The following is a 23,397-nucleotide window of genomic DNA, read 5'->3' as shown; positions in this document are numbered from 1 at the left end:
CAAGACTTTGTTTTAAATGTGGGAAGGACAGCCATCAATCCTTGGATTGTCCTCAAGTGGGGTAGGCCACGACAGCGAAGCCTGGGACCAAAGTGGTGAAGTCTCCATCTGTCAAGCACAAAAGCCTGGTGGCCAGTGCAACTGCTCGCAAAGAAGAATCCTTGCTATTTTCGGAGGATTCCGGGAGGGATTCCAAAGATGAGGCCCCACAGCCAGTGGGAAATGAGGCACACCTGCTCTGAAGAGCACTGACAGGCGGAAGATGATGGATGCGAGGACTCACTGGTAAGTGATGATTGTCCCATGTTGCTGGTAGGGGTGCAATTAAAGAATTTAAGAACTAACCACAAAGCTAACCTAACAGCCATGCTAGACTCGGGGTGCACCAGATGTTTAATTCATCCTGTGATAGTAACAGGACTAGATCTTAATGTATACAAACTAAAGCAACCTATAGTATTTACACAACTGGACAGCTCAGAAGCCCATGGGGGGCCAATGGAATATTATACAGAGACTGTAGCCATGTGGATAGGCAGCCATACCTCTGAACTTTACAATTCATTGTGGCGCCTATCACCAACTATGCCATGATTTTGGGGTTGCCCTGGTTACAGAGCTGAAAACCTCAGGTGGATTGGGAAGTGGGAAGCCTGCAATTTAAAGATGGCTTTTATCCAGGATTGCCCTGAGAGACTCTATCCCCAAAAAGCAAGTCTGCTGGTATCATGATTAAGGAGAGAGCCTCTCCTGCCATTGACCCCAGTCCACTAATTCGAAGCCAATACAAGGAGTTTGTAGATGTGTTTGATGAAAGAGAATCAGACCAATTGCCCCCCCACAGGAAGACAGATTGTGCAATTGAAATTGATCTGAATGCCAAGCTCCCTAAGCCCAAAATGTATACAATGTCTGAAAAGGAAAAGGAAGTCCTTAGAGAGTTTGTTGATAAAAACCTAGCCTGAGGTTTCAGTGACCTGCCAATTCACCAATGTCTATGCATGTCTTATTTCACACCAAAAAAGATGGCTCTTTAAGATTATGCACAGATTACAGGGGACTAAACTCTATCTCCACCACGAACCAGTACCCCCTCCCATTAATGAAAGACATGCTGGCGCACCTGTCCAAGGGAAAATTTTTTACCAAATTAGATTTAAGGGAAGTTTATTTCTGAATTCGCATTCGGGAAGGGGATGAGGGGAAAACTGCCTTCAGTTGCCCTCATACCAGTACAAGGTCATGTCCTTTGGATTGTCTGGGGGCCCTGGAGTATTCATGCAATTTATAAATGAGACTTTATGCGAACACCTGTACTGGACAAAGGAGTGTTAGTGTATTTGGATGATATCTTAATCTATTCCCAAAATGAACAGGAACAGCTGCGTGATGCTCAGGTATATGCTAAATTGTCAAAATGTGAATTCCACAAGAAAGAACTGGACTATTTGGGCTATAGAGTGTCCACTTTTATTTATTTCATGTCCAGATCAAATTTTGCTCTGCCAAAATGTAGCTACCGCCACAGCTTTGTCATTAGCTTGCTGTAGGTCATTGACAGTACAAGGCTCCAGCAATAATTGGCACACCATCAGATGCGCCAGATCCACTAAGGGGATTGAAATGGACCCTGCAAAAATTCAGGACATTATTGCACCGAACCCCCCTCGCACCTGTTGCCAATTGCAAAGTTTCTTGGGGTTCACAAATTTTTATCACCAGTTCATCCCCAATTTTGCTCAAAATTCCCTACCTTTGACCTGTTAAAAACAAAGGAGAAAGGAGAAACGCGAAAAGTTACCAGTCCTGGGGCGAAATTGAATTGGATGGCTGAATGCCAAACTGCTTTTGAGCATCTAAAAGCACTTTTTACAGCCAAGCCCATCTTAAAACATCCTGATCCTGAACAACCATTCATAATCCAAGCAGATGCATCAGATGTGGCTGTGGGGGCAATACTCCTCCAACGGGACCCCCAAGTCACCTTGCGGCCATGTGCTTATTTGTCCCTTAAATTCACTGACATTGAGCACAGATGGAATGTGTGGGGAAAAAAGGCATTCACAGTGAAAACAGTCCTGGTAGCTTGGCGACACCTTTTAGAGGGAGCCCAACATCCCTTTGAAGTATAGACTGATCATAAAAATTTGGAGGCTTTACGCATTCCCCAGAAATTAACTACCAAACAGCTTCGCTGGGCTCAATTCTTCATTCGATTCAATTTCACCATAACGTATTTCCCTGGCAAGAAAAACTTCTTGGCAGATGCACTTTCTTGCCTTCCTCAGCACAATAGTCAGCAAAATGAGATCGTGGATATACTCTTCTAAGCAACTGGGGTAAGCAGCCGTAACTTGCAGCCAGACCGTGGCTGAGAAAGTGAAAGTGTTGGGCAAATTGCAGCAAGGGTTACAAGCTGCTCTACAATCTGATAATTGGCTACAAACTAACAAAACCACATTGACTGAGCTGAATGGGTTCTGGTATGTTGCAGGCAGACTCTATGTTCCTTTACGTGAAAAAAATTTACAACATTCCCATGATGACAAAACTGACGGTCATTTTGGGTTTGTCAAAACTTTACATTTAGTAAGCTGGCAATTTTGGTGGCCTACTTTACGCACAGATGTTAAAGACTATGTGAATAGCTGCTCCACTTGTGCTAGATCCAAGAAAAAAGGAGGAAAACCTCAAGGACTCCTCTAGCCAGTGGCTGAGCCCTCACAACCCTGGAAAGATATTGCCATGGACTTTATTGTTCACCTACCTGAGAGCAAAAATAAAACTGTAAATTGGGTTGTAACTGATCTGTTTTCTTAAACAAGCTCATTTTGTTCCATGCACTAAAATTCCTACCGTGCCCCAACTCGCTAAACTGTTCCTGCAACACATATACCATCTACACGGATGTCCTGAACGTGTGATTTCGGACCATGGAATTCAATTCACATCCAAATTTTGGAAAGCTTTTTTGAAATTAATTGGCACAAAACAAGCTTTCAGCTCGTTGAACAATCCTCAGATGGACGGATCGACTGAATGAGCTAAATCTACTCTCGAGCAATTCCTTAGATTCTATATAAATTACCAGCAAGATGACTGGGTTGACCTTCTCCCGTTTGCCAAAGTTGCTTATAACAATGCTGTGCATCAAAGCACTGGACTCTCTCCTTTTCAAGTGGTCAATGGCCAGGATTTCATGCCTGTCCCCAAATTGCCTCTTCTCCCACTGGAACACTGCTCCACAGCAGACTGGTGTAAAAAGGTTGCCTCAGCTTGGCCAGGCAAGCTCTAACCGATGCTCAAAACACTTATAAAAAGTTTGCTGATCGCAAATACTCTCCTGAATGGCCCCTAAAGATAGGTGACAGTTTACTTATCCACAAAATTCCTCTCAGCCATCTAAGAAATTAGGACCAAAGTTTATCGGACCTTTTCCAGCACAAAAATCATTAACCCTGTCACTGTGCAATTGCACCTACCACATAACCTGAGAAGAATTCATCCTGTGTTTCATTGCAGCCTTTTGAAGCCACTCCATGAGTCACCATGATGGCATCCACAACCAACGACACCAACCCCTATCATGATTGACCGTGAACAATATTTTGAAGTTAGAGATATTTTGGATTCTCGCAGACATTGTGCCTCCATACAATATTTAATTCACTGGAAACATTTCGCTGATAATGAATGGGTTTCCAGTCATCATGTTAATGCCCCTCTCTTGCTGAAAAAATTCCACAAAAAATACCCCAACAAGCCTGCTCCTTAGCTTACTAACTCATCACAACCCTTTATTACTTAACCTTCTTGTTTATTTTACTAACTGTCATATTTTAAGTATGTTTTTCAGGTGGGCGGTATGTCATGCTCCCTGATCAAATATTCCCAGAATATCTGATTGAACTCACATGCATGAATAGAATAAACATGTGTCAAACCTTGCGAGTAGCTGGAAGTGGGAGGGGGGCAAAGCCAGGAGTTGTTTGGACTATCTGTGGCATTCAAGGTCAGACTGCCAAGAGCCACTGTAGTCATCTGCACGGAGCTGAATGAACTGGCATGGGAAAGGGGTGTTGCCTACCAAAAGGGGGAGGATTGGTTTCATTGGACTGTTTAACCTGGGGAAAGCGTGGGAATTTCTGTTTGCAACTTTTTCACTGTACTGCACACTATGCTTCATTAAAGAAATTTCTACTTTAACCACGTATGAATCGGATTTAATGGGAAGCTGAGTAGGGCAGTCATTACATTCAGTTTTTAAGAAATGTTTAATATGTTTCACAAAACTCAGTTAACAAAAAAATCTTTGGAAAGTTTATTATTTGGCAGTCATCCTTCCTAGGCCCCAGATGTAATAATTTTGAAGGGACCTTAACATATGGACATGTCAACTAGCAATTCCTTATTGGTAAAATATTATTATTATAGTGAATCAGGTCCTTGGAAGGAAGTTAAGGGTAAAAATGTTAATGTGATATTAAACTATATTCTAAACCAGGGTTTCTCAACCAGGGTTCTGTGGAACCCTCGGTTTCCCTGGGATTTAAACAATTGGTTTGAACAATTATTTCAAATTTGGGCCACTTTACATTAAAGAGGTATTTTTATTTTTAATTATCTTTATTATATATCTTTATTTTTAGTTTAAGAACACTGTTAATGCATATATACAGGCCTACACATGAAATAAATATAATAATTCTGTAACTTCTGGCCTATATTTTGAGCCTGAATGTGCTGGGGTTCCCTGAGGCCTGAAAACTACTTCAAGGTAGTCCTGTCCTACCTTATCCAAGAGTTCACACTGAACCTGCTGCTACTTTTCTTTCTGCAGCCATTAATGGTTATGTCTTTGGGAACCTCCCTGAGATCACCATGTGTGCCGGGGATCTTGTGTCATGGCATCTCTTTGGGATGGGCAGTGAGATTGATGTCCACACTGCCTTCTTCCATGGACAGACTCTAATCACGCGAGGACACAGGACTGATGTGGCCAACCTTTTCCCAGCAACATTTGTGGCAGCTGAAATGGTACCTCACAACATTGGCAAATGGCTGTTGACCTGCGAGGTCTCCGACCACTTGCAAGGTAAGGCACCCTCCGCCTTGGAAGTCATCCCTGCAGTGAAGGACACAAGCTCTTCTCCATTTTGCATGATCAGCGCAGAAGTGGGCAAACAGCAGACAGATGAGCATGGGATAGAAGGTCATGAGAACAGAGGGAAGAGCTGAACCAAGTCCATAACACGTTCTTCTTTCAGGGCCATACTGTAAATTGGTTGTCCGCAAGATGTGGTCAAAGAAGTCAAGATAGCACCTGTGACAGTACAGTCAAAGCTCCACCTGTTATGGGTGGCTTCTATCACACCATCATAGGCTCCCCTTCCTTGGAGGTGTGCGGGTGGGCCTGGGCAGCTGTCTCTCAGGGACGCTTGAATCTGGATTCCTGCACTGAGCAGGGGGGTGGACCTGATGGCCTGAGCAGCCCCTCCAACCCTATCATTATGCGTAATATTCACAAATTTTGGCAGAGAAAATGCAAAAGTACAAGCAGGGACAGATGCAGCAGAGACTAAAATTTGGGGTTTTTAGAATATCCGTCCAGTTTTAGAAGGGATCGGTAGAAAAAAATGAGGGAGAGAAACAAACAACATTGTGGATAAAATTGATGTTCTCATCATGTTAACGAAATGTTTCACGTTTTTATTTTCTTCTTCTGTGGCAGCCCATAAATAGACATGTTACTGATAGAGGCCATCCCCAATAATACACCGCAGGACCCCTCGTGTACAAAAAAGTTTGACCCTTTCATACAATCGATCAATAACAGTTCTCAAATAGGCAGTACAAAAGCCAAGCCTTTATAATTGTTTACAGTCTAGGCCATTTTTAATGGAAAAAGGAAAGAAGAATAGAGAATTTTTTTAAAAAAAAGATTTCCAACAGACAAACTCCGTACCCTGTTATATACAAAGGTTGTGAGATATATATTCGCCCAGCTTAATCATTAAAAGCTTGGCCACACAGGGTAATGTGCACTGGTCTTCTCCTTGGGTCAGTAGAGTCCAGTTCATAGAGAAGTGGGAACATTTCTCTAAGACTGTAAGCCAGAGTCACTCTGCTTTTCTATTATTGATAACTTCTTTGATATCTCCTATGCACGCCATTTTCATATTTCTAAATAAACCAATAGGTTCCAAACTTTTGGTATATATTCCAAGAATATATTCACGTTTTATTGCAAATCGCATCATCGTTTTCACTAAGGTATTAGAACATGAGGACAAATGATGAAAGGCAGATAAAGACAGGCTTCGGGGGCTGCATATCTGGTTCTTACCCAGGTCTCTGGTAAGAACTAGCACTTAATTGCTAGCTAAATGAGCCTCTGTATTTAAGAGATGGAGGGAATCTTCTCTTTTGTGTCTCTTCAAGATGTAGATTAGGCTCTTTAATCCTCATATATTTCTAGGAAGCCTGGCTTTTACTTCAAATACAAGGAGCGACTGTTAGCAGTTGTTGGCAGGGGGGCTAAACTCATACTCTGTAGCCAAGGGAACTATATTATGAGCATTTTATTCTTTTTAAAGAGACTGTTCAAAGAGTTCTGCTGTTTAGTTACTCAGTGTTCTTTCAGCACTCTGTTGGTATTCAGGAGCACATCCTTCAGTAAGAGCTTCTGATGAATTCAAATCTCCAATAAGTCCCGAAAGGGTAAGAATCTCTAGCACCAGATTAACAATTTTGGGGATATTTGTGAGGAGTCCAACAGAAATGGAAAAGGAAGGGGGGTCATAACTGTACCTCCATTCCAATACTTTCCAAGGGTATCTTGCAGCCTTTAATGCAGGCAATACAGTCCAACTATGAGTAAAAGTGCAGAGGAGAACCAAAGAATCAAAGAGGTCACTTGATGACTTTCTGATTAATCTGTAAAATCAGTAATGGATTTCTGAGTTGAACACTGAAATTCCAAAGCTGTCCTATTTGTGCAACTCTCTAAATTGAAGATAGTCTGTCTTATATTCCTTGTATCTAGGAAACTGAACAACTTAATTTAATTTATTCAATTTAGGCACCACCCAGCTGACTTTGGGTGGTGTACAGTCAGGTAGTCCTTGACTTATGACCATTTGTTTACCAACTGTTTGAAGTTATAACGGGGCTAGAACAAGTGACTTGCAACTGGTCCTCGCACTTACAACCATTGCAGAGTCCCTGCGGTCACATGATCAAAATTCGGGTATTTGGCAACAGGCATATATTTACGACAGCTGCAGCATCCCGGGGTCACATGATCACCATTTGTGACCTTCCAAGCTGGCTGCCAACAAACAAAATCAGTGGGGAACCGTGTGATTCACTTAACAACTGCCACAAAAAATGTCATAAAATCAGGCGCAGTCACATGATGCCTTGCTTAACGACTGCATCACTTAACAACAAATTTTCTGTTCCCATTGTGGTCATAAGTCAAGGACTACCTGTAAAAATGACAGGATAAAAACAGAATACAATAATTCTAAAAGAATAAACAAGAAGAACCGATGGCAGATCCGATCATCCACATCCCCAGCCACCCTAACCCAACTTGCAAAAACTCTTTTTCTGCATCCTCTGAAATGCCTGCTTTTCTTCCCCGTGATGACAAACTGACAAGATGGAAACTGAGCCTCCATCTCTCTCTTCTTGTCTCTTCTTGGCTTCTCCAGCGGGGATGGAGGCGCTCTATGAAGTCAAGCGTTGCTCCAGTCAGAATTCAGGACCTGCCCTGAAGGGGAAGCTTCGGGAATACTACATAGCAGCAAAAGAGGTGCGGTGGAACTATGGGCCTTCTGGATTCGACCAAAGTACTGGGAAAAGCCTGCGTGAGCCGGACAGGTAAGGAACCACAATCAGTTTAATTGAAAGTGATTTCCAGAGCCTGCATGCTTCAGCCCGGCATGTGTCTGCAGTGTTGAAAGGAGCATTGTGGAAAAAAGGGGATTTTTCAGCTGTTGTCTTGGTACTTTTACAATATAAGAATGGGCTGAATAACGAAGTTCACAGCCTGAGCTGGGAGACTATTTGTGATGCAGATGATATTTCAGTAGAACAATGAATGTTGAAACTGGCTTCGCAAGAATAGCTTAACTGGAAGGCAGATGAGCTCTGGCTGGATCAGAAGATAACTATTCCTAGCCCAGAATTCTGTTCTCAGAAGGGCCAAGCAAGAGATGATCCCGCCCAGGTACACCCAGATCTGGCTTTGAGTGGCTGACCGTCCCCGACACTGCAGGAAATAGACAGCCATATCCTGAGAATTACGGCTTTTGAAGGATGCTGAGAGTGCTGCAGCCCTGTCACAAGACCGTGGTTTCTTGTCTTCTGTGATTGGGGATTACACCACTGAGCAGGCTTTACGCAGACTGAGAACTGCAAAGCTTATGTTGGTCTTTGTACATGAACTTTAACAAAGTGTGAATGGAAACCCAGCAGGCTTGTTTGTCAGAATCGTAGGGTTGGAAGGGACCTTGGAGGTCTTCTAGTCCACCCCCCTGCCCAAGGCAGGAATCCTCATACCATCTCGGACAAATGGCTGCCTAATCTTTCCTTGAAAACCTCCAGCGATGGAGCACGCACAAATCTGGGAGGCAAGCTTCAGCTACAAAATTGGCTAGCCCACCCTCCTTCCAAGAGGAAGGGATCAGATTGTGGGATGGGCACCTAGATAAATCAATTAAATAAATAAATAAGCTGGCTCCACTGGATGGGGATCCGTGGAAATGGCTATGGCCAAGGACCACAATGCAGTGTAGATAACCCGAACCTCAGAAGTGGCATGTGCCCTTCAAGGTGTTTTTAGCGGCATCAAGCTCTCTTCAGCCGCTCTGCTGAATTTCAGGTCCCTTTTGTTCTCAGGTGGAAACTCATTAAAAAAACCTGTAGCCTGTGCCTCAAATAGGTTTAGCAAGTTTTGTTATCCCACCCCACCCCAAACCCAGAAAATCCTGGCCTGGCCCTCTGCAAGATGGACCTCATTCATGTTGTGTCAGATCCCTCCATGGCAGCCTTCAGCTCCCCACCCTCAACCATTACAGCTGCATCCTCAGCCATCAGAAGGTGTTCACCCTCTACAGCAGTGTTTCTCAACCTTGGCAGCTTGAAGATGTATGGACTTCAACTCCCAGAATTCCCCAGCCAGCCTTGCTTTTACAAGAGTATACAGGAAAGAAGCTTTCTCGGCAAATCTTTCCAAAATCTTCCCCAATGAAGGTAAAGTAAAATAAACCCCATCCCCACCTGTAAGAAGATCCCTCCTGGACAGAGCCTCTGCGTGACTGTTAACTGCCTGCCTCTTGGCCAAGAGCTGGACACTGCCCTGACTGTGACATCACAGTGACATCATAATCTTCTCTTTGCCTTCAGCTCTGGCTGCCTCCAGAGGAGGACAGTGCCAGGACACCTTGGCAATGGAGGCCTCGGGCATCCGGCTCGGGCTGGGAGCCCTTGGGGGTCATGCCCAGCCCTTAACGTTTGCTAGGAACCCGGGGCCCTCAGTGGAAAGGAACCATGATGCAAAGCCAGTGAGACGGCTGGGGTTTTTTAGATTATGCCAGGCCCATGTAGGGTTTTCTGCCTCAGCCCAGTGAAAAATGGCGCTATCGCTTTTCAACCCTAGGGCTCAAAGATGGTGTTTGTCTTGAAAGGCCGGATTGAGATAAGGTTCTAACCCTTTGCTGCCACCTAATGGCTGCCTAGAACTTTGCACCCAGGGTTGATAGTCCTAGACTGGGGACAGCCTATTGCCTTGTGGTGGCAGGTTGCCCACCAGAGCCATAACCTAAGGCTGAAGAAAGTGGAGCAGTTGGGTCATTGAAGACTGGGCCCTCATCCCATCCTCAGCTGGCTGGGGAATTCTGGGACTTGAAGTCCACACATCTTCAAGCTGCCAAGGTTGAGAAACACTGCTCTACAGAAAGACAGAACTGGCGTTGGGCTTCCCCTGGATTTGTCGGTGTTCCAACTGCAGCTTTTTGGTAGTTTTCCAGGAGTGGAAGTGAGTTGGAGAAGAGACAAAACACTTGTCCAGTAAATCTAATCCAGTAGATTTAGGGGCAAACAGAACTGGTCAGCCAAGCAGCAATTCCCTTTTCAGACACAGAGTGGCAGAATTGGGTTGAGGATTCTTGATAGGACTTTATGGCTTAACAATCCCAGCAGCCCAAGCAAATATTTGCCAGGGTGTCTGCAGGGGAGGGATCAAAAAAGTCAAGATGGCAGCCACATCCATGTGATCAAAGCCCCCGCCCTTTCCTTTTTTACATGTGATGCACATAATGTTTGTGGCCACCATCTCGATGTTTTTGACACACACACACACAATGAACACTCTGTTCTGTAATGTTTGTTGCAGTTACTAAACATGCACAACTACAGCTGTACCTAAAAGTTTGTGAACCCTTTTGAATTTTCAATATTTCTGCATAAATATGACCTAAAACATGATCTGTTCTCCACACAAGTCCTAAAACTAGCTAAAGAGAACCCAATTAAACAAATGAGTCAAAAACATTACACTTGTTCATTTATTTATTGAGGAAAATGATCCAAAGCTACATATACAGTATGTGTGCAAAGAGAGATTTACAGAAATTCCCATGGGAGGACTACAGAGTTCTTTCCTCGTTGTAGAGAACCACAGAGATGATCTTGGAGAAGGAAGGACTGGGGCAACTCGCAAAACAAGAATTAATCCTGGGGAAGGAAAAAAATGCTGGAAAGAAACTGAAACTGTCTCTGCCTTAACTTTCTGTGGCAAAAGTGGAAGGAAGGGGAAACACCATCAGGCTCCCAGGACTGATGTCAGCCCTTCAAAGTAGGCCGGGTCAGGAATTGGTCTCCTCAAGAATGACTGGAATTCTATTGAATGGCTGTAATAACAGAATCTTGAAGGCCTGATGGTGTTTTCCCTTCCCTCCTTATGCCAAAAGAGTCAAGGCAGGGAAATCTTGGGTTTCCTCCTCAGCTTTCTTCATTTCCCTGGCATAATTCATTCCTGTGGTTTTCTACATCTTCTGAGTCTGTCTTGCAAAGATCCAATCTCAGCTTGTTTTGCCCAGTCCACACCTTAGAGCCTGCAGTCATTGGATGAGGCATTTCCTGTTCAGCTCTGGATGGAGTTGTGCAATTGGTTATCATCTGAGTATTGATGATATTTCTCTCCTAATCCAAGGATGATCTCCTCCAGTGGCTTTATGTAATTGTTAAATAGCAAGGGGGGAGGGGGGAGTCCTGCAGGAACTATATAAAAGGGGCCATGGACTCAACCACTTATCCCTTCCTGCAACTGACTGGTACCTCCATTCAGGAAGTGTGGTGGATTTTGGCAGTTCTGCTGGTTCTCAGGAAGGAGGGAGCACATTCCAAGAAGGTGGAGGAGATAAGAGGAGGCACAGTCTGGGAAGTGATGGTGGGAAAACCAAGAGGTTCAGGATAGCCCCGCCTTAGAGTCTCCCAGGTTATTTCCCCTTAGGTTAGGTAGAGTAGCTTTAGTCTGGCAAGATTCTGTCTATACGGTGTGAGCAAATAAAGAACTGAAGTTTGAATGGACTGCTTCTTCATCGTTCTTGGGCTTGGCCTTACAGGAAGTAATGGGGCAGTTGTAGAACATTGCCGCAACTCCCAACCCTTTTATGTAGTCTGGAAGGATACCATAGTTGATGGTATGAAAAGCAGCTGAGGATCTCATAGGATGAGAGCTGCACTCCCATCATCCACATCCTGATCTACAGTAGATCATCCACAAGAATGGCCCGTGCCAATTGATAGGAATGTCGTTCCCGTTTCTCGATATACACCTTTCTGGGATTAACAGAAAATGTCAGGAATCGAACTTGAGCACCCTTGAATGCAAAATAGATGTTCTCTTACTGCTCCCCTATCTACCACTCTCCCAGTTTGGCCAGCACAGGTACTGCTTCTGATCCTGTCTGGACCAGGGAGTCCCAGGCTGGTCCTTGGGAGAGAAAAGCTGTCTTGCGCTCAGGCCTGGAGAAAGAGCAGGAAGAGGCACATCAACAGCAACATTTGCCTGCAGGTGCTCAGATTTTAGTTGAAATGGGCTTCGTCATAACCAGTCTAGCTTTGCGAAGTAACCACAGGGAACCTCAGTAGGTGTCAGGGAAAGCTATAAGGCTACTCACAGCCTACTCCAGATCCTAAAAGAGGGATGCGGCTGCCCATGCATTAATTTGCACTTGGTTGTATTGTACTCTGCAGACATGGTCAGATCAAAATTTCTTTTAGATGTAATGAAGACACTGGTGAGGGTTAGAAATTAGTATATCTAATGTTAAGTGTTAAACATGAATGATTACTAAATTTGTTGCAGGGCTGTTTTTGTTCTCCTGGCATGATTGTGTGGAGTATAAAAATGTCAGGGATATTTCTTCATTGCTAAGACTAAACCAGCCTCTCAGCAAAAACAGCAAAAAGATTAATTTGCCAAGGCTGTCTGCACAGTTCAAGATGAAACACACTGCCGTTCTTTACACAGCCAGGTTTATATAATCAGTAACAAATCCATTATTTAAAGGCTCAGAGTTTAAAAAATGCCGTGGCTGCTGGATAGCGCAAAAAGCCATCAAGCACTTGTTTGTGTTCAGTTTCTCAGAGCGGTTCTTTAAGCAGAGTTCCAGCCAACCTGGGGGGACGTATTGGAAAGCCAAATACATTGAATATACGGATGGGACTTTTCGTGTGGAGAAGGAGCGGACAGAGGAAGAAAAGCACCTTGGAATACTTGGTAATGCGGCAGGATTACCTCTCAGTTAGAGCAAGGGGCTCTTCTTAATTTATTGCCCATGTCTGTTCATTGCCCCATCCCTTCACTCCCACAAGCCATATATAATCTAGTTAAAAACAATTTAGGAATCTGGCATTTTTCACAATAAAAGCATGTTCAACAGACTGGAAACATGACTGGAGTCACTGTGTGTGAATGGGCGGCCTTATAAATTTGTAAATCGATAAATAAACATGCAGTACAAATGAAGAACAAAAATTCTATATGAAAATATCTCCAGATAAAGCGCTTCTACCTAAAGAATGGTGAGGATTTATTCAATTCCACTTTGATGAAAACAAAGTTGCTGCATATGGAAGTGGAAGTAGATATACCAACATTACATATTTGCCTTTTTTTTTCAGATGGCACAACAGCTCACAATATGCACAAAACTGTCTATATTATAGTTCATATAATATTCATATGTTAATTGTGGATCTCATATGCGAGGAACTTGCTTGGAGATGTTAAATATTTTATGTATTGCATATTAACTACATCAGCAACAATGCTGTGTGTGTGTGTGCATGAAAGAAAATGCATACAAATTTTTGTGCAAATATTTATTTTAAAAGAATAGTTTGGAATGATGAGAAACTCATCCAAATCAAAATTCACAAATTTGCTTTCCCCACCATTTAATGAAAAGACATTGTGCAGCTGTTATTTTTCCTGGTTAGTGGATTTCTTTGTGGAAAGAAAGGAGACAGAAAATATGGCAGGATTATAAACGGGGGGCCATCACCTGAATCTGGGCTCCCAAAAAAAGTCAGTGAACAAACAGGGTAACTGTACGGTTAAAACATCAGTCAGAAGCAGCTCAGAATGCGGCCCATCAGCATGGAATGAATTCCTCTTCCTATTTTTGCTTTTTGTTCTGGATGGCGAAATAACACTATTCTGGTATTTCAAAATGAAAAGTTAACGAGAGCAGAATAAGAACGAAGAACCCCCTTTGCTGATACGCCAAGTGGCAACGCGCCGGTGAAGAAACACGGTCCTTGGAACCATTAGCCGGCCGTTCATCTAGAAAGAAAAGCAGGCAGAACTGCACACAGGAGAGCTTTGCTCATGTCTTAGGACAGGGGGGAAATTCCAGACAGTTTTTTTCCCCCAAGTCCAGTTCAAGGCAGTTGGGAAATTGCAGTCAGGACAGGAAGCAGGTTTTGTTAGAGCATCCAAAGCTGGAAGAGCTTTTGCTTCAGACAAAGTGCAACAGATTTGGGGGCATGCAGGCTCTGGCGCGATTCCGCAGGGGTCTCAGCAGGGTGTGGCTGAAAAGTCAAGATGGCGGCCAAGATGGTGCAATTCAAAGCTCCACCAGGCCACCATCTTGACCTTTTTGACCACATCCTTCCGACACCCCTGCAATTTGTTGTGAATTCCAGCCCAGCTAAAGTCCTTGTTTGTGCTTAACTTCTCCAGCTCAACTTTTCTGTTCTGAAAGGCTATCTTTAAACCTTGTAGTGATTGGGACTATTAACCTGGATTTCCCCTTTAATTAATGTTACCCAGGATCTATCTGTCTCCTCGTCCCCTTCACCCAGAGCGAAGCAGCCTAAATCTTTTCTTGTTAATGTTTTATTTTGGTGTGTTCTGGATCTCACCAGATGGCCTTTGATTGAATTGTTTTTCTTGAAAGCAATAACCACCAGACTAGGGCTCTGTAAACATTGAGTTCTTGAAACTTAAAATGAATAATGTTACCATAACATAAGCTTTCTTGGATCCACAAAAGCAGATGCTGAATTATTAATGTTTTTTTCAGTCAGGGATGCACAATTTGGGGAGGGGGGGGGTCTTTGAATTGCACTTGGTATTTGAAAGGCAAGCTGGGGAACTCACTCAAAAAAGCCTGACCAGGTCAGGACAAAAAGTGAATTAGATTTTATCAAATTACATTACATTAAAATAAATTATAATGCTTATTCTCAGTGTCGGTAACCATTTCTATTTCCCCCTTTTTATCATATTAAACATGACAATTTGATGGCAATGTTAGGGCATTCTGGGGACCACACCGAAGGCTTTGGGGAGCTATGGTTGGGCACTCCCGCTTCAAGGCGTTTCTCTCTGCTACTCTAGATGCATACAGTGCTCTGAAGCTGATTCATTTGTGGTTGTGGCTTACCAGGCCCTCCCCTCTCTTTCACCCTGCAGGGCCAGTGATCAAAGCTGAAGTAGGTGACACCATTCAGGTGGCCTTTGCAAACAAAGCCTCATGGCCTTTCAGCATTCAACCCCACGGTGTGTTTTACAAAAAGCAGTGGGAAGGCACGCCCTACCAGGATGGTTCGTTCTTCTAACCTCTCTGTGTTCGTTTTTGATCTGTTCTGGAATGAAATGTGTATATAACAGGTGTGATCCTTTCAGTCAATAAACAGGTAGGGCAAAATATGTTCTTGGGCTGAGAAATAGAGGCTGTTTCCAATTATAAAGAAACAGTTTTATAGGAAGCCTTCATGTGGAACACTGGCAACATATACAATGGTCTTCTCCAGCCTGGTGTCCTCCAGGTTGGCTGTGGATTATGGGAGGTGAAGGGGGCCAATTGGTGGAAGGCTTCTGCTCCTCCCTTCTTTAAAAGCTTCTTTAGGCATTCTTAATCTGCTTTATTTCATTAGCCACTCTGAGAATTTCTGAAAATAACGATGACTGGTGGCTGCAACCCAGCACTTCCTTTGAAAATGCGTTTACCTTCACTTCCCCCCAAGATGGATAAACAGATAAATGGATATTGTAATTATTAGTGATGTCTCTCTTGGCAGACAGTATTCTGGTGCCCCCTCTCCATGGTAGCCATTTTGTACAGGAGTGACAACATTCCAGATATGCCCATCAGATGGAAAAAGCCAGGAACGTCTGTTCCCACGGTGCATTCTGTGAGATGATTTGATGGACCAGGGAATGCAGAGCTACAAATAACAAGGTTTTTTCCCTTCCTTTTAAAGGCTTACTCAGAAATGGAGCATCCATCAAGCCATTTGGGAACTTCACATATCTCTGGATGGTACCACCACATGTTGGCCCCACAGCCTCAGACCCTCCTTGCCTGACCTGGATGTACTCTTCTGCAGCGGATCCCACGAGAGACACCCATTCTGGCTTAGTGGGGCCCTTACTCATCTGTAGGCCTGGCACTCTCAATAAAAGAAACGAACAGGTACTTAAATTGTGACAAAATGAGTGGAGTGGAAAAATAATATAAGAGGAAAGGATTAAATTGAGTGGTAGAGCATCTGTTTTGGATGCAAGAGGTCCACACTCAACACTGGCATCCTCAGGGCCTGGAAAGACCTCTGAGCCAGATCCTGAAAACTGCTGCAGTTAGTGCAGACCCATCTTCCCCAGCTACATCTGTCTTCCAGATGTGTTCAATCCCAACTTATATGAGTCCTCTCCAAGTACAGTAGATAGAGAAGCTTGCTGTAAACTAGCTAGCCATTTGGGAACATCAGCTTAATAATACGTTTTCTGCCTTCTTTCTTAGCTGCTGTAAAGCCCTTATCCTAGGGCAAAAATAAAGGCTTTGCTTTATAAACCTAGATCTGTTAGTTGGTGCATAGTGAAAATTGCTGATATGCACACACATGTGAAATAAATTAATATTCTATCTTGTTTAAGTGGTTGGACCTTAGCTCACTTTAATAGCAAGATATATTCATTAATGCTGCCATCTGTAATTCTTACAATGAAATAATTAAATGTCCATATCTAGAGGGAAGTCAACTAGATGCCACTGCTCCCTGTTGCCCTGTTTGTGTTTTTTCAGAGGCTTCTGTGCAGCCACAGTGAGAAGTGGATGCTAGATGAAGGAGGTTAAAGATCTGACCCAATATTTCTCTGGCTGGGCATCGTTTTTAGGCAGACAGTAGTTTCTTGTTCTAACACCCAAATCAGTCAGCTCAGTGTGGGTCTCCAGAAAATATGTCTAGGATTCCACAACATGCTAAAACCAGGTTAAAAAAACACAATTACTGTATTTACCTAATATGCTGTGCCAAACCAAAACTAATATGCTATGCCAGGCCAAAACACATGCACATTATGGCTTACAGCATGTATTAAAACAGTAGCTGCATTCCCATCCTTTATATTGAATCATAGGCCAACCATCCCCATTTTAGCTACGTGAAACTAAGGCTGTGTGTAATTTCACATTCCCTGATTTCATTCCACTTTTTTATGTGGATTAGCTGATTGTTATCAAATGAGATTCTAAAAGTATTTCAAAATCTGATATCCTCTGTGTTGTTTCCTAGAAAGGCATTGATAAAGAGTTTTACCTTTTGTTTGGTGTGTTTAATGAAAACCTAAGCTGGTATGTGGACGTGAATCGGAAGAATCTGAAATACCCACTGGGGAAAGAAGAACCATTTGAGGACAATACCTTCCAAGAGTCCAATAGACTGCATGGTATGTCTGTGCACCCAATCCAGGGGATGAAAGCAGATGTAGTGTTCTGTGCCAGCAATTACAAGTGTAGGAGCTTAGAGGTCTGTATGGCCACCAAATAGCTCACCACCACTCAGGAATGTGAGACCTCAGGAAAAACAACAATGTTACTTCAGAAGCTAAACTTCCATGTGGACAGATCCAAGATCCAAGAATCAGAGCTGAGCATAGTCCAAAGATCAACCAGGAAATCAGAAGCAGCACTCACTGAGGAAGTCATGCCTGAGGTTGGAAAGTTGTTTGCCAACATACACTCTTAATCCCTTATTTTGTAGAATGACTCAGGCATGGCTGTTTTCCTGAGCCATGCCTCTTTCTTTTGAGGAGCCACATATAGTATCTCTGTTCTACTTTCTGGGAATGAAAAGGCTGAGGATCTTTTCCTGCTGAGATCTAGGTCGGCTGACTCAACCTGCTGCTGTGCTACTGCAACAGGTAGCTGATTACCTGACCGCTCCAGAACTGGAGGCTTATCCTCCAACAGGACCTGTTCTTCTGAATCTCACCATAATCTGAGAGCCTGCTGGGTGCTGACTAGCAAGAACAGAACTGTCAAGCCCAGCTCTTCCAATTCAGTCTGACTCGTCAGACAGGCTCATAACCCTTGGATATTAATCATGGCAATTTGAATTCGTAGAGGTGGATGCAAATAATTAAACAAACCAATGATAAGTGGCTAAGTGTTTACATAGGTTCCACTTCATCCTTTTCCTTGGTGGACTGCTATAGGAAAACCTACAGAGAAAAGCTTGAAAGAGCTGGCCCTCCCTTTTGTTGCTTTTTACAATGACAGCCCGCTTTTACAGTCAGGACCAGAAATATTGGAACAAGGATAACTGTTTTGGCATTTGGCCTCTGTACACCACCACACTGAAGTTGAAAGGAAACACAGCCAGATGGGAGCAAAGTCAGGACTTTCAGCTGTCATTCAAGGGGTTTGACAAAAGTGGGGCACTAACCATTCAGGAAGTACAACCAGAGGCATACACACACACCCATCGTTGGTGGCTCATAAGCAATGGAACGAATGGCTGACAAGCAGCTGCATGGCCAGGTGTGGCCTGTTTCCTGGGTACCCCATGACCAATCAAGCAGATAAAAGGCCTGGAGGTGGTTCCGAGTGTTACATTTGCATTTGGTAGCTGTTCACTGGAACTCTCAACATGAGGTCCAAAGAGGTGTCCATGCGAAGGAGGCCATCATTAGGCTGAGAAAACACACCCATCAGAGAGATACCAAAAACATTGGGAGTGCAACAAGGTGCAAACCAGTGGTAACGCTCAAGAACAGAAAGGTGAGATTAGACTTTGCCAGCAAACACCTAAAAAAGCCTGCCCAGTTCTGGAATAGGATCCTTTGGACTGATGAAACCAAGATTAACTTGCACCAGAATGACGGGAAGAGAAAAGTATGGAGAAGGAAAGGAACAGCTCATGATCCAAAGCATACCACATCATCTGTCAAACATGGTGGAGGCAGTGTTATCGCATGGGCATGTATGGCTGCCAATGGAACTGGGTCACTGGTGTTTCTTGATGACCTGACTGCTGATAAAAGCAGCAGGATGAATTCTGAAACGTATAGGGCTATACCTTCTGCTCAGATTCAGCCAAATGTTGCCAAACTGAAAGGACGCAGCTTCATATTACAGATGGATAATGACCCAAAACATACAGCAAAAGCTACCCAAGTGTCTCTCAAGGCAAAGAAGTGGGATGTTCTTCAACGGCCAAGTCAGTTACCTGATCTCAACCCAACAGAGCACGCTTTCCACTTACTGAAGACAAGACTGAAGGCAGAAAGACCCACAAACAAGCAGCAGCTGAAGGCAGCTGCAGTAAAGGCCTGGCAAAGCATCTCGAGGGAGGAAACTCAGCATTTGGTCATGTCCATGGGTTCCAGACTTCAGGCAGTCATTGACTGCACAGGATTTTCATCCAGGTATTAAAGATGATCCTTATATTTGTAATGATCTTGGTTTGTTCCCTTACTTGTGAGCCACCAACGATGGGTGTGTGTGTATGCCACCAGCCCAGCCCACTTCTTGAATGGTTAGTGCCCCACTTTTGTCAAACCCCTTGAATGACAGCTGAAAGTCCTAACTTTGCTCCCATCTGGCTGTGTTTCCTTTCAACTTCAATGTGGTGGTGTACAGAGGCCAAATGCCAAAACAGTTATCCTTTTTCCAATATTTCTGGTCCTGACTGTAGATATGGACAATTCACAGAGCTAATTGTCATCAGTAGACTTCCTCTCCTCTTTCCGATATGCTTGACTTGATTCCCATCCTTGCTAGCCAGCATCACTAATGGCCATCCTAGCTGAAAATTATTGGGATTAAAATCCAACATATGGAGGTTCCAATATAGGGACGTAGGAAGATTATTGCTGCTTTGATTATTGCAGCATCAGAGCAATGATGGTATGATAAAGGGGGAAGGGGAAAAAGAAGGTCTGCATTGGTCTCAAGGCAAGAGGAGGGAAGGGGTGGGAAGGCATCCGTGAGTGCAAACATCTGGAAAGCCAAGGAAAGGCTCGGACCAGTCAGGAGGCAACACCCCAAAGGAAAAGGCAGGGACAGGCAGGACGAGGGAGAAGCAGCCAACAACCAAATGGATGTGCGCAATCCGCTCCCCTCCCACTCCTTCTGGTTTTGGATTTCTGTCTCTTGAATCCTGCTTTCTACTCAACTTGAGCATGGGGAAATGTCACCTGAAATCTGAAGGCACTGCTGATTTTTCCCCTGTTTTCTTTTGCATTGAAGCCATTAATGGATTCCTCTTCGGGAATTTGCCTCTCCTGGATATGTGCAAGGGGGACACCGTTTCCTGGCACCTCCTGGGCCTTGGCAGCGAAACAGACGTTCACGGAGTTGTTTTCCAAGGAAACACCATCCTGATGAATGGGATGAGGCGAGACACAGCTAGTCTCTTCCCTCACACCTTCACCACAGCCCTCATGCAGCCCGATAACCAAGGTAAATGCTTAACCCCAGGCCCCCCTTCCTTCTCTCAGGACTGAGAAACCTGGGGCCCTTCACCGCTTGTGGAAGTGCAGCTCCCCACATTCCTCATTTTTGGCCAGACTGGCTGAGTTTCCCAGAGGCTCTAGAATTTGCCACATCTGCTCTCAGCTCCTTCCCATACTAAGTTTAAGATGAAGGCAGATATTGTAACATCTGCAGAGCAATATGGTCAGTTGAGAAACACATGGATGTTGTTTTATTTATCTGTTTAGAGATTGGTATCTGTCTCACTTTGCTTCTACGAACTCAAGGAAGTGTACAAGGGGGAGCAGGAAGTCGGTGTTGTAGGTTGGGCTGAGCAAATGCCCCAGGTCAACCAAGTGAGCTCCATAATTAGGAGAGGACTTCTATTGGAGCATTCTGAGTAGTGATCCAACACCTTAACTACTACCCTATGTTTGCTGTGAATAAGTTCAGAACAAGCAAACGCTTCCTTGAGAGCTCACCAGGCAGGGCAACAACTGGGCTGGTGTCTGAGAAGGTGTCCGCCCCTCCCCCAATCCCTGGAAAAGTGTAGTAATTGTTTCCATTTCTTTAAAATAAGCCAGAAGATGCACACATCAATACATTTGTGGCACTTAAATGTTGGCCCGTTGCCTGATCTGGCAGAATTTAGGTCTGCCTTTCCCACAGCTGGTGGAGAAGCTTCAAGGGTATCTTCGCACCAGCCTGATTCTTAGCATCTTCTCAATAGCCTTGTTTGTCTCCTTCTAGGGACTTTTGGCGTGTACTGTCAGACAAGCAACCACTTTCAGTACGGGATGAAAGGCCGTTACTCTGTTCGGCAGTGTGGGAGAAAGGCATATTTTCCAGACCGGCGGTATGGGACAGTGAGAACCTTTTACATCATGGCAGAGGAGGTGGAGTGGGACTACGCTCCAGAGCGCAGCTGGGAGTTGGAAAGGCACAACAGCTCTGAAGAGGAAAGGTATCAGCGCTGCTTCTGAAATGCCTGCTTCTGGTGACTCGTTTCCATGAAATGGGATGCAATCAGTCATGCTTTTCCTACCCATCTTGCAGAAATATGTGCTGGGTGAATTCCCTTGAAAGAGATGTTTAAATCAATTGGCCTCATAAGCCAGAATTTTAAAAGCGATGTGGGCCACTTGGGAAGGATCCTGAGGAAGGCAAGGAAGCTGGTTAGTGAGGTGAGAAAAAGCCCTAGTCAAGGTTGTGAGTGTCTAGGCTGGAGAAGGGCCAGCGACGACCTGAAGGACTTCCCTCAGAAGAGGGCCGAGGGCTGTTCTCTGCTGTCTCAGAGTGGGTCTAATGCACCTCAGGTACTGGAGGATCTAGTTTTGCCTGAATATCAGAAAGAGCTTATTGGCCTGAGTTCATCTGACAGAGAAGCAAGCAATTGCCTAGTGGTTCTTCTTGCTGGAAGTCCACGAACAGAAGGTACATATGTGGACTGAGGGTTCTGTGGGTCAGCAGCGGTTCTCAGGTGGAACCAGTTTCCTGCGTTCTGTCTCTGCTAGGATGGTCAGCCAAGAGAAATAGGGAAGGACTCCCACTTCATTCCCGTGGGGCAAAAAAACTGTGGTAAGGACAGATTGGGCTCAGCAGAAGGTCTCCCAGGTTACCTGGGAGCTGCAATTCCAGGTTACCTTATTTGAACTTTCTAAAAAAGAGGACATTCTGCAAAACTTACTTAGTTTTGCTCCTCTGCCCTCCACATACTACTAGTATGTAGTAGTTTTTTTATATTCTCACACTTTTTAGCTCTTTTTTCTTGTAGTTTATTTCATTTCTTGTAGTTTTTATGTATTTGTTGAAAAAAATCAATAAAGCTTCAGTTAAAAAAAAAGATGTGTGGACTTCAACTCCCAGAATTCCCCAATTCCCCATGCTGACTGGGGAATTCTGGGCGTTGAAATCAACACATCTTCAAGTTGCCAAGGTTGAGAAACGCTGGACCAGAGCGTGAGGATTCCTTAAAGGCATTTGTCACACCTAGTTGTTTTTCCCAAGAGCGGCTTGCAGTGTCAGTGAACACAAGAGGGGGGACAAGGCAACAGCTGCTTTTTTCTTTCCTTTCCTACTTCAGCATTGGGCAACCTCCAGAAATCCATTGGTAGCCATCACACTCACAGCAAAATGGGCAAAGTTTGGGCTGTGATCTTGGTCCATTTTTCAGGTTGAATCATTAAGAAATACAGCACGTACCTTTGGGAGACGTTCTGCTCCCTTCCCCACCCTGAGAAACCATCAAAATAGCCAAACCACTTCTGCCATACTCTTTCCAGCAGTATCAAGCATTGTCAGAGAGTCTGTTGTAACCCCCTAGAACTGGTTTATTCTCGTTTGCCACCCTTTCATATGTTGAGAACCACGAACTGCGATGCGGAACCCCCTGTAGTTGTCTTGGCTCTCCAGACAGCAGTCTTGAACCCAGGCCTCCTTCTTCTAGCTGTCTGATTTCCCTGCAGGCTGTCATGTCAGCCAGGTGCACAGCTGTTAAAGCCAGATTTCCTTGAGTTAAAATCTGCCCAGAGCAACAAATGAGATTCTGACACACACAATTATAAGTTGTTTATTCATGCTAACCATGCATCTTTAATGCAAAAGGGAATTTTGCAATTCCAGGTATGGTGAAGTATTTCTCAGCAGTGAGAATGGACGATTGGGCTCCAGGTACAAGAAAGCAGTTTATAGGGAATACACAGATGGGACATTCAAGACCCCGAAGAACAGAACGAGAGCGGAGGAGCATCTAGGGATATTAGGTAAGCCATTACAATTACGGGGTGACTTTCATTCCAGCTAGACAGGATCTTAAACCCATTCTGTACGTTTTTTTCAAGAGTGCACCTTTTTTGATAGGCTTTTGCAATTTCTCAGCCAAGAAATTTGCACCCCAGAAATGACATAGTTCTCTTTGAAGTACAGGTAGTCCTCAACCTACAACCAGTCATTTAGCAACTGTTCAGAGTTAAGACAGCACTGAACAAATGGTCGTTAGGGCCGGTTCTCCCAGCTGTCCCAGCACCCCTGCGGTCATGTGATCGCGATCTGGGCACTTGGCAACCACTCGTACTTACGGCCTGTTGCAGCGCCCTGCGGTCGCGTGATCGCCATTTGC

General features: G+C 44.2%; 1 protein-coding gene across 4 annotated transcripts in view; it reads left to right on the top strand.

Annotated features, from left to right (window-relative positions):
• Positions 1–23,397, top strand: part of HEPH (hephaestin) — a 60,165-nt gene that overhangs the window by 21,089 nt on the left and 15,679 nt on the right. For 3 of the 4 annotated variants that reach the window (XM_063313442.1, XM_063313440.1, XM_063313439.1), the window contains 9 exons: positions 4,841–5,095; positions 7,719–7,887; positions 12,654–12,793; positions 14,996–15,127; positions 15,787–15,998; positions 17,098–17,251; positions 20,055–20,267; positions 21,030–21,243; positions 22,902–23,041. In XM_063313442.1, the coding sequence (XP_063169512.1) occupies positions 4,841–5,095; positions 7,719–7,887; positions 12,654–12,793; positions 14,996–15,127; positions 15,787–15,998; positions 17,098–17,251; positions 20,055–20,267; positions 21,030–21,243; positions 22,902–23,041 (1,629 nt within the window). The remainder of the gene's footprint in view (positions 1–4,840; positions 5,096–7,718; positions 7,888–12,653; positions 12,794–14,995; positions 15,128–15,786; positions 15,999–17,097; positions 17,252–20,054; positions 20,268–21,029; positions 21,244–22,901; positions 23,042–23,397) is intronic. The other variant, XM_063313441.1, reaches the window with a different exon arrangement.

The sequence above is a fragment of the Candoia aspera genome, chromosome 12, assembly GCF_035149785.1.
Source record: "Candoia aspera isolate rCanAsp1 chromosome 12, rCanAsp1.hap2, whole genome shotgun sequence".
Taxonomy (NCBI): Eukaryota; Metazoa; Chordata; class Lepidosauria; order Squamata; family Boidae; genus Candoia; species Candoia aspera.
Note: the sequence above shows the minus strand (reverse complement) of the source record. Positions and strands in the feature narration are given on the sequence as shown.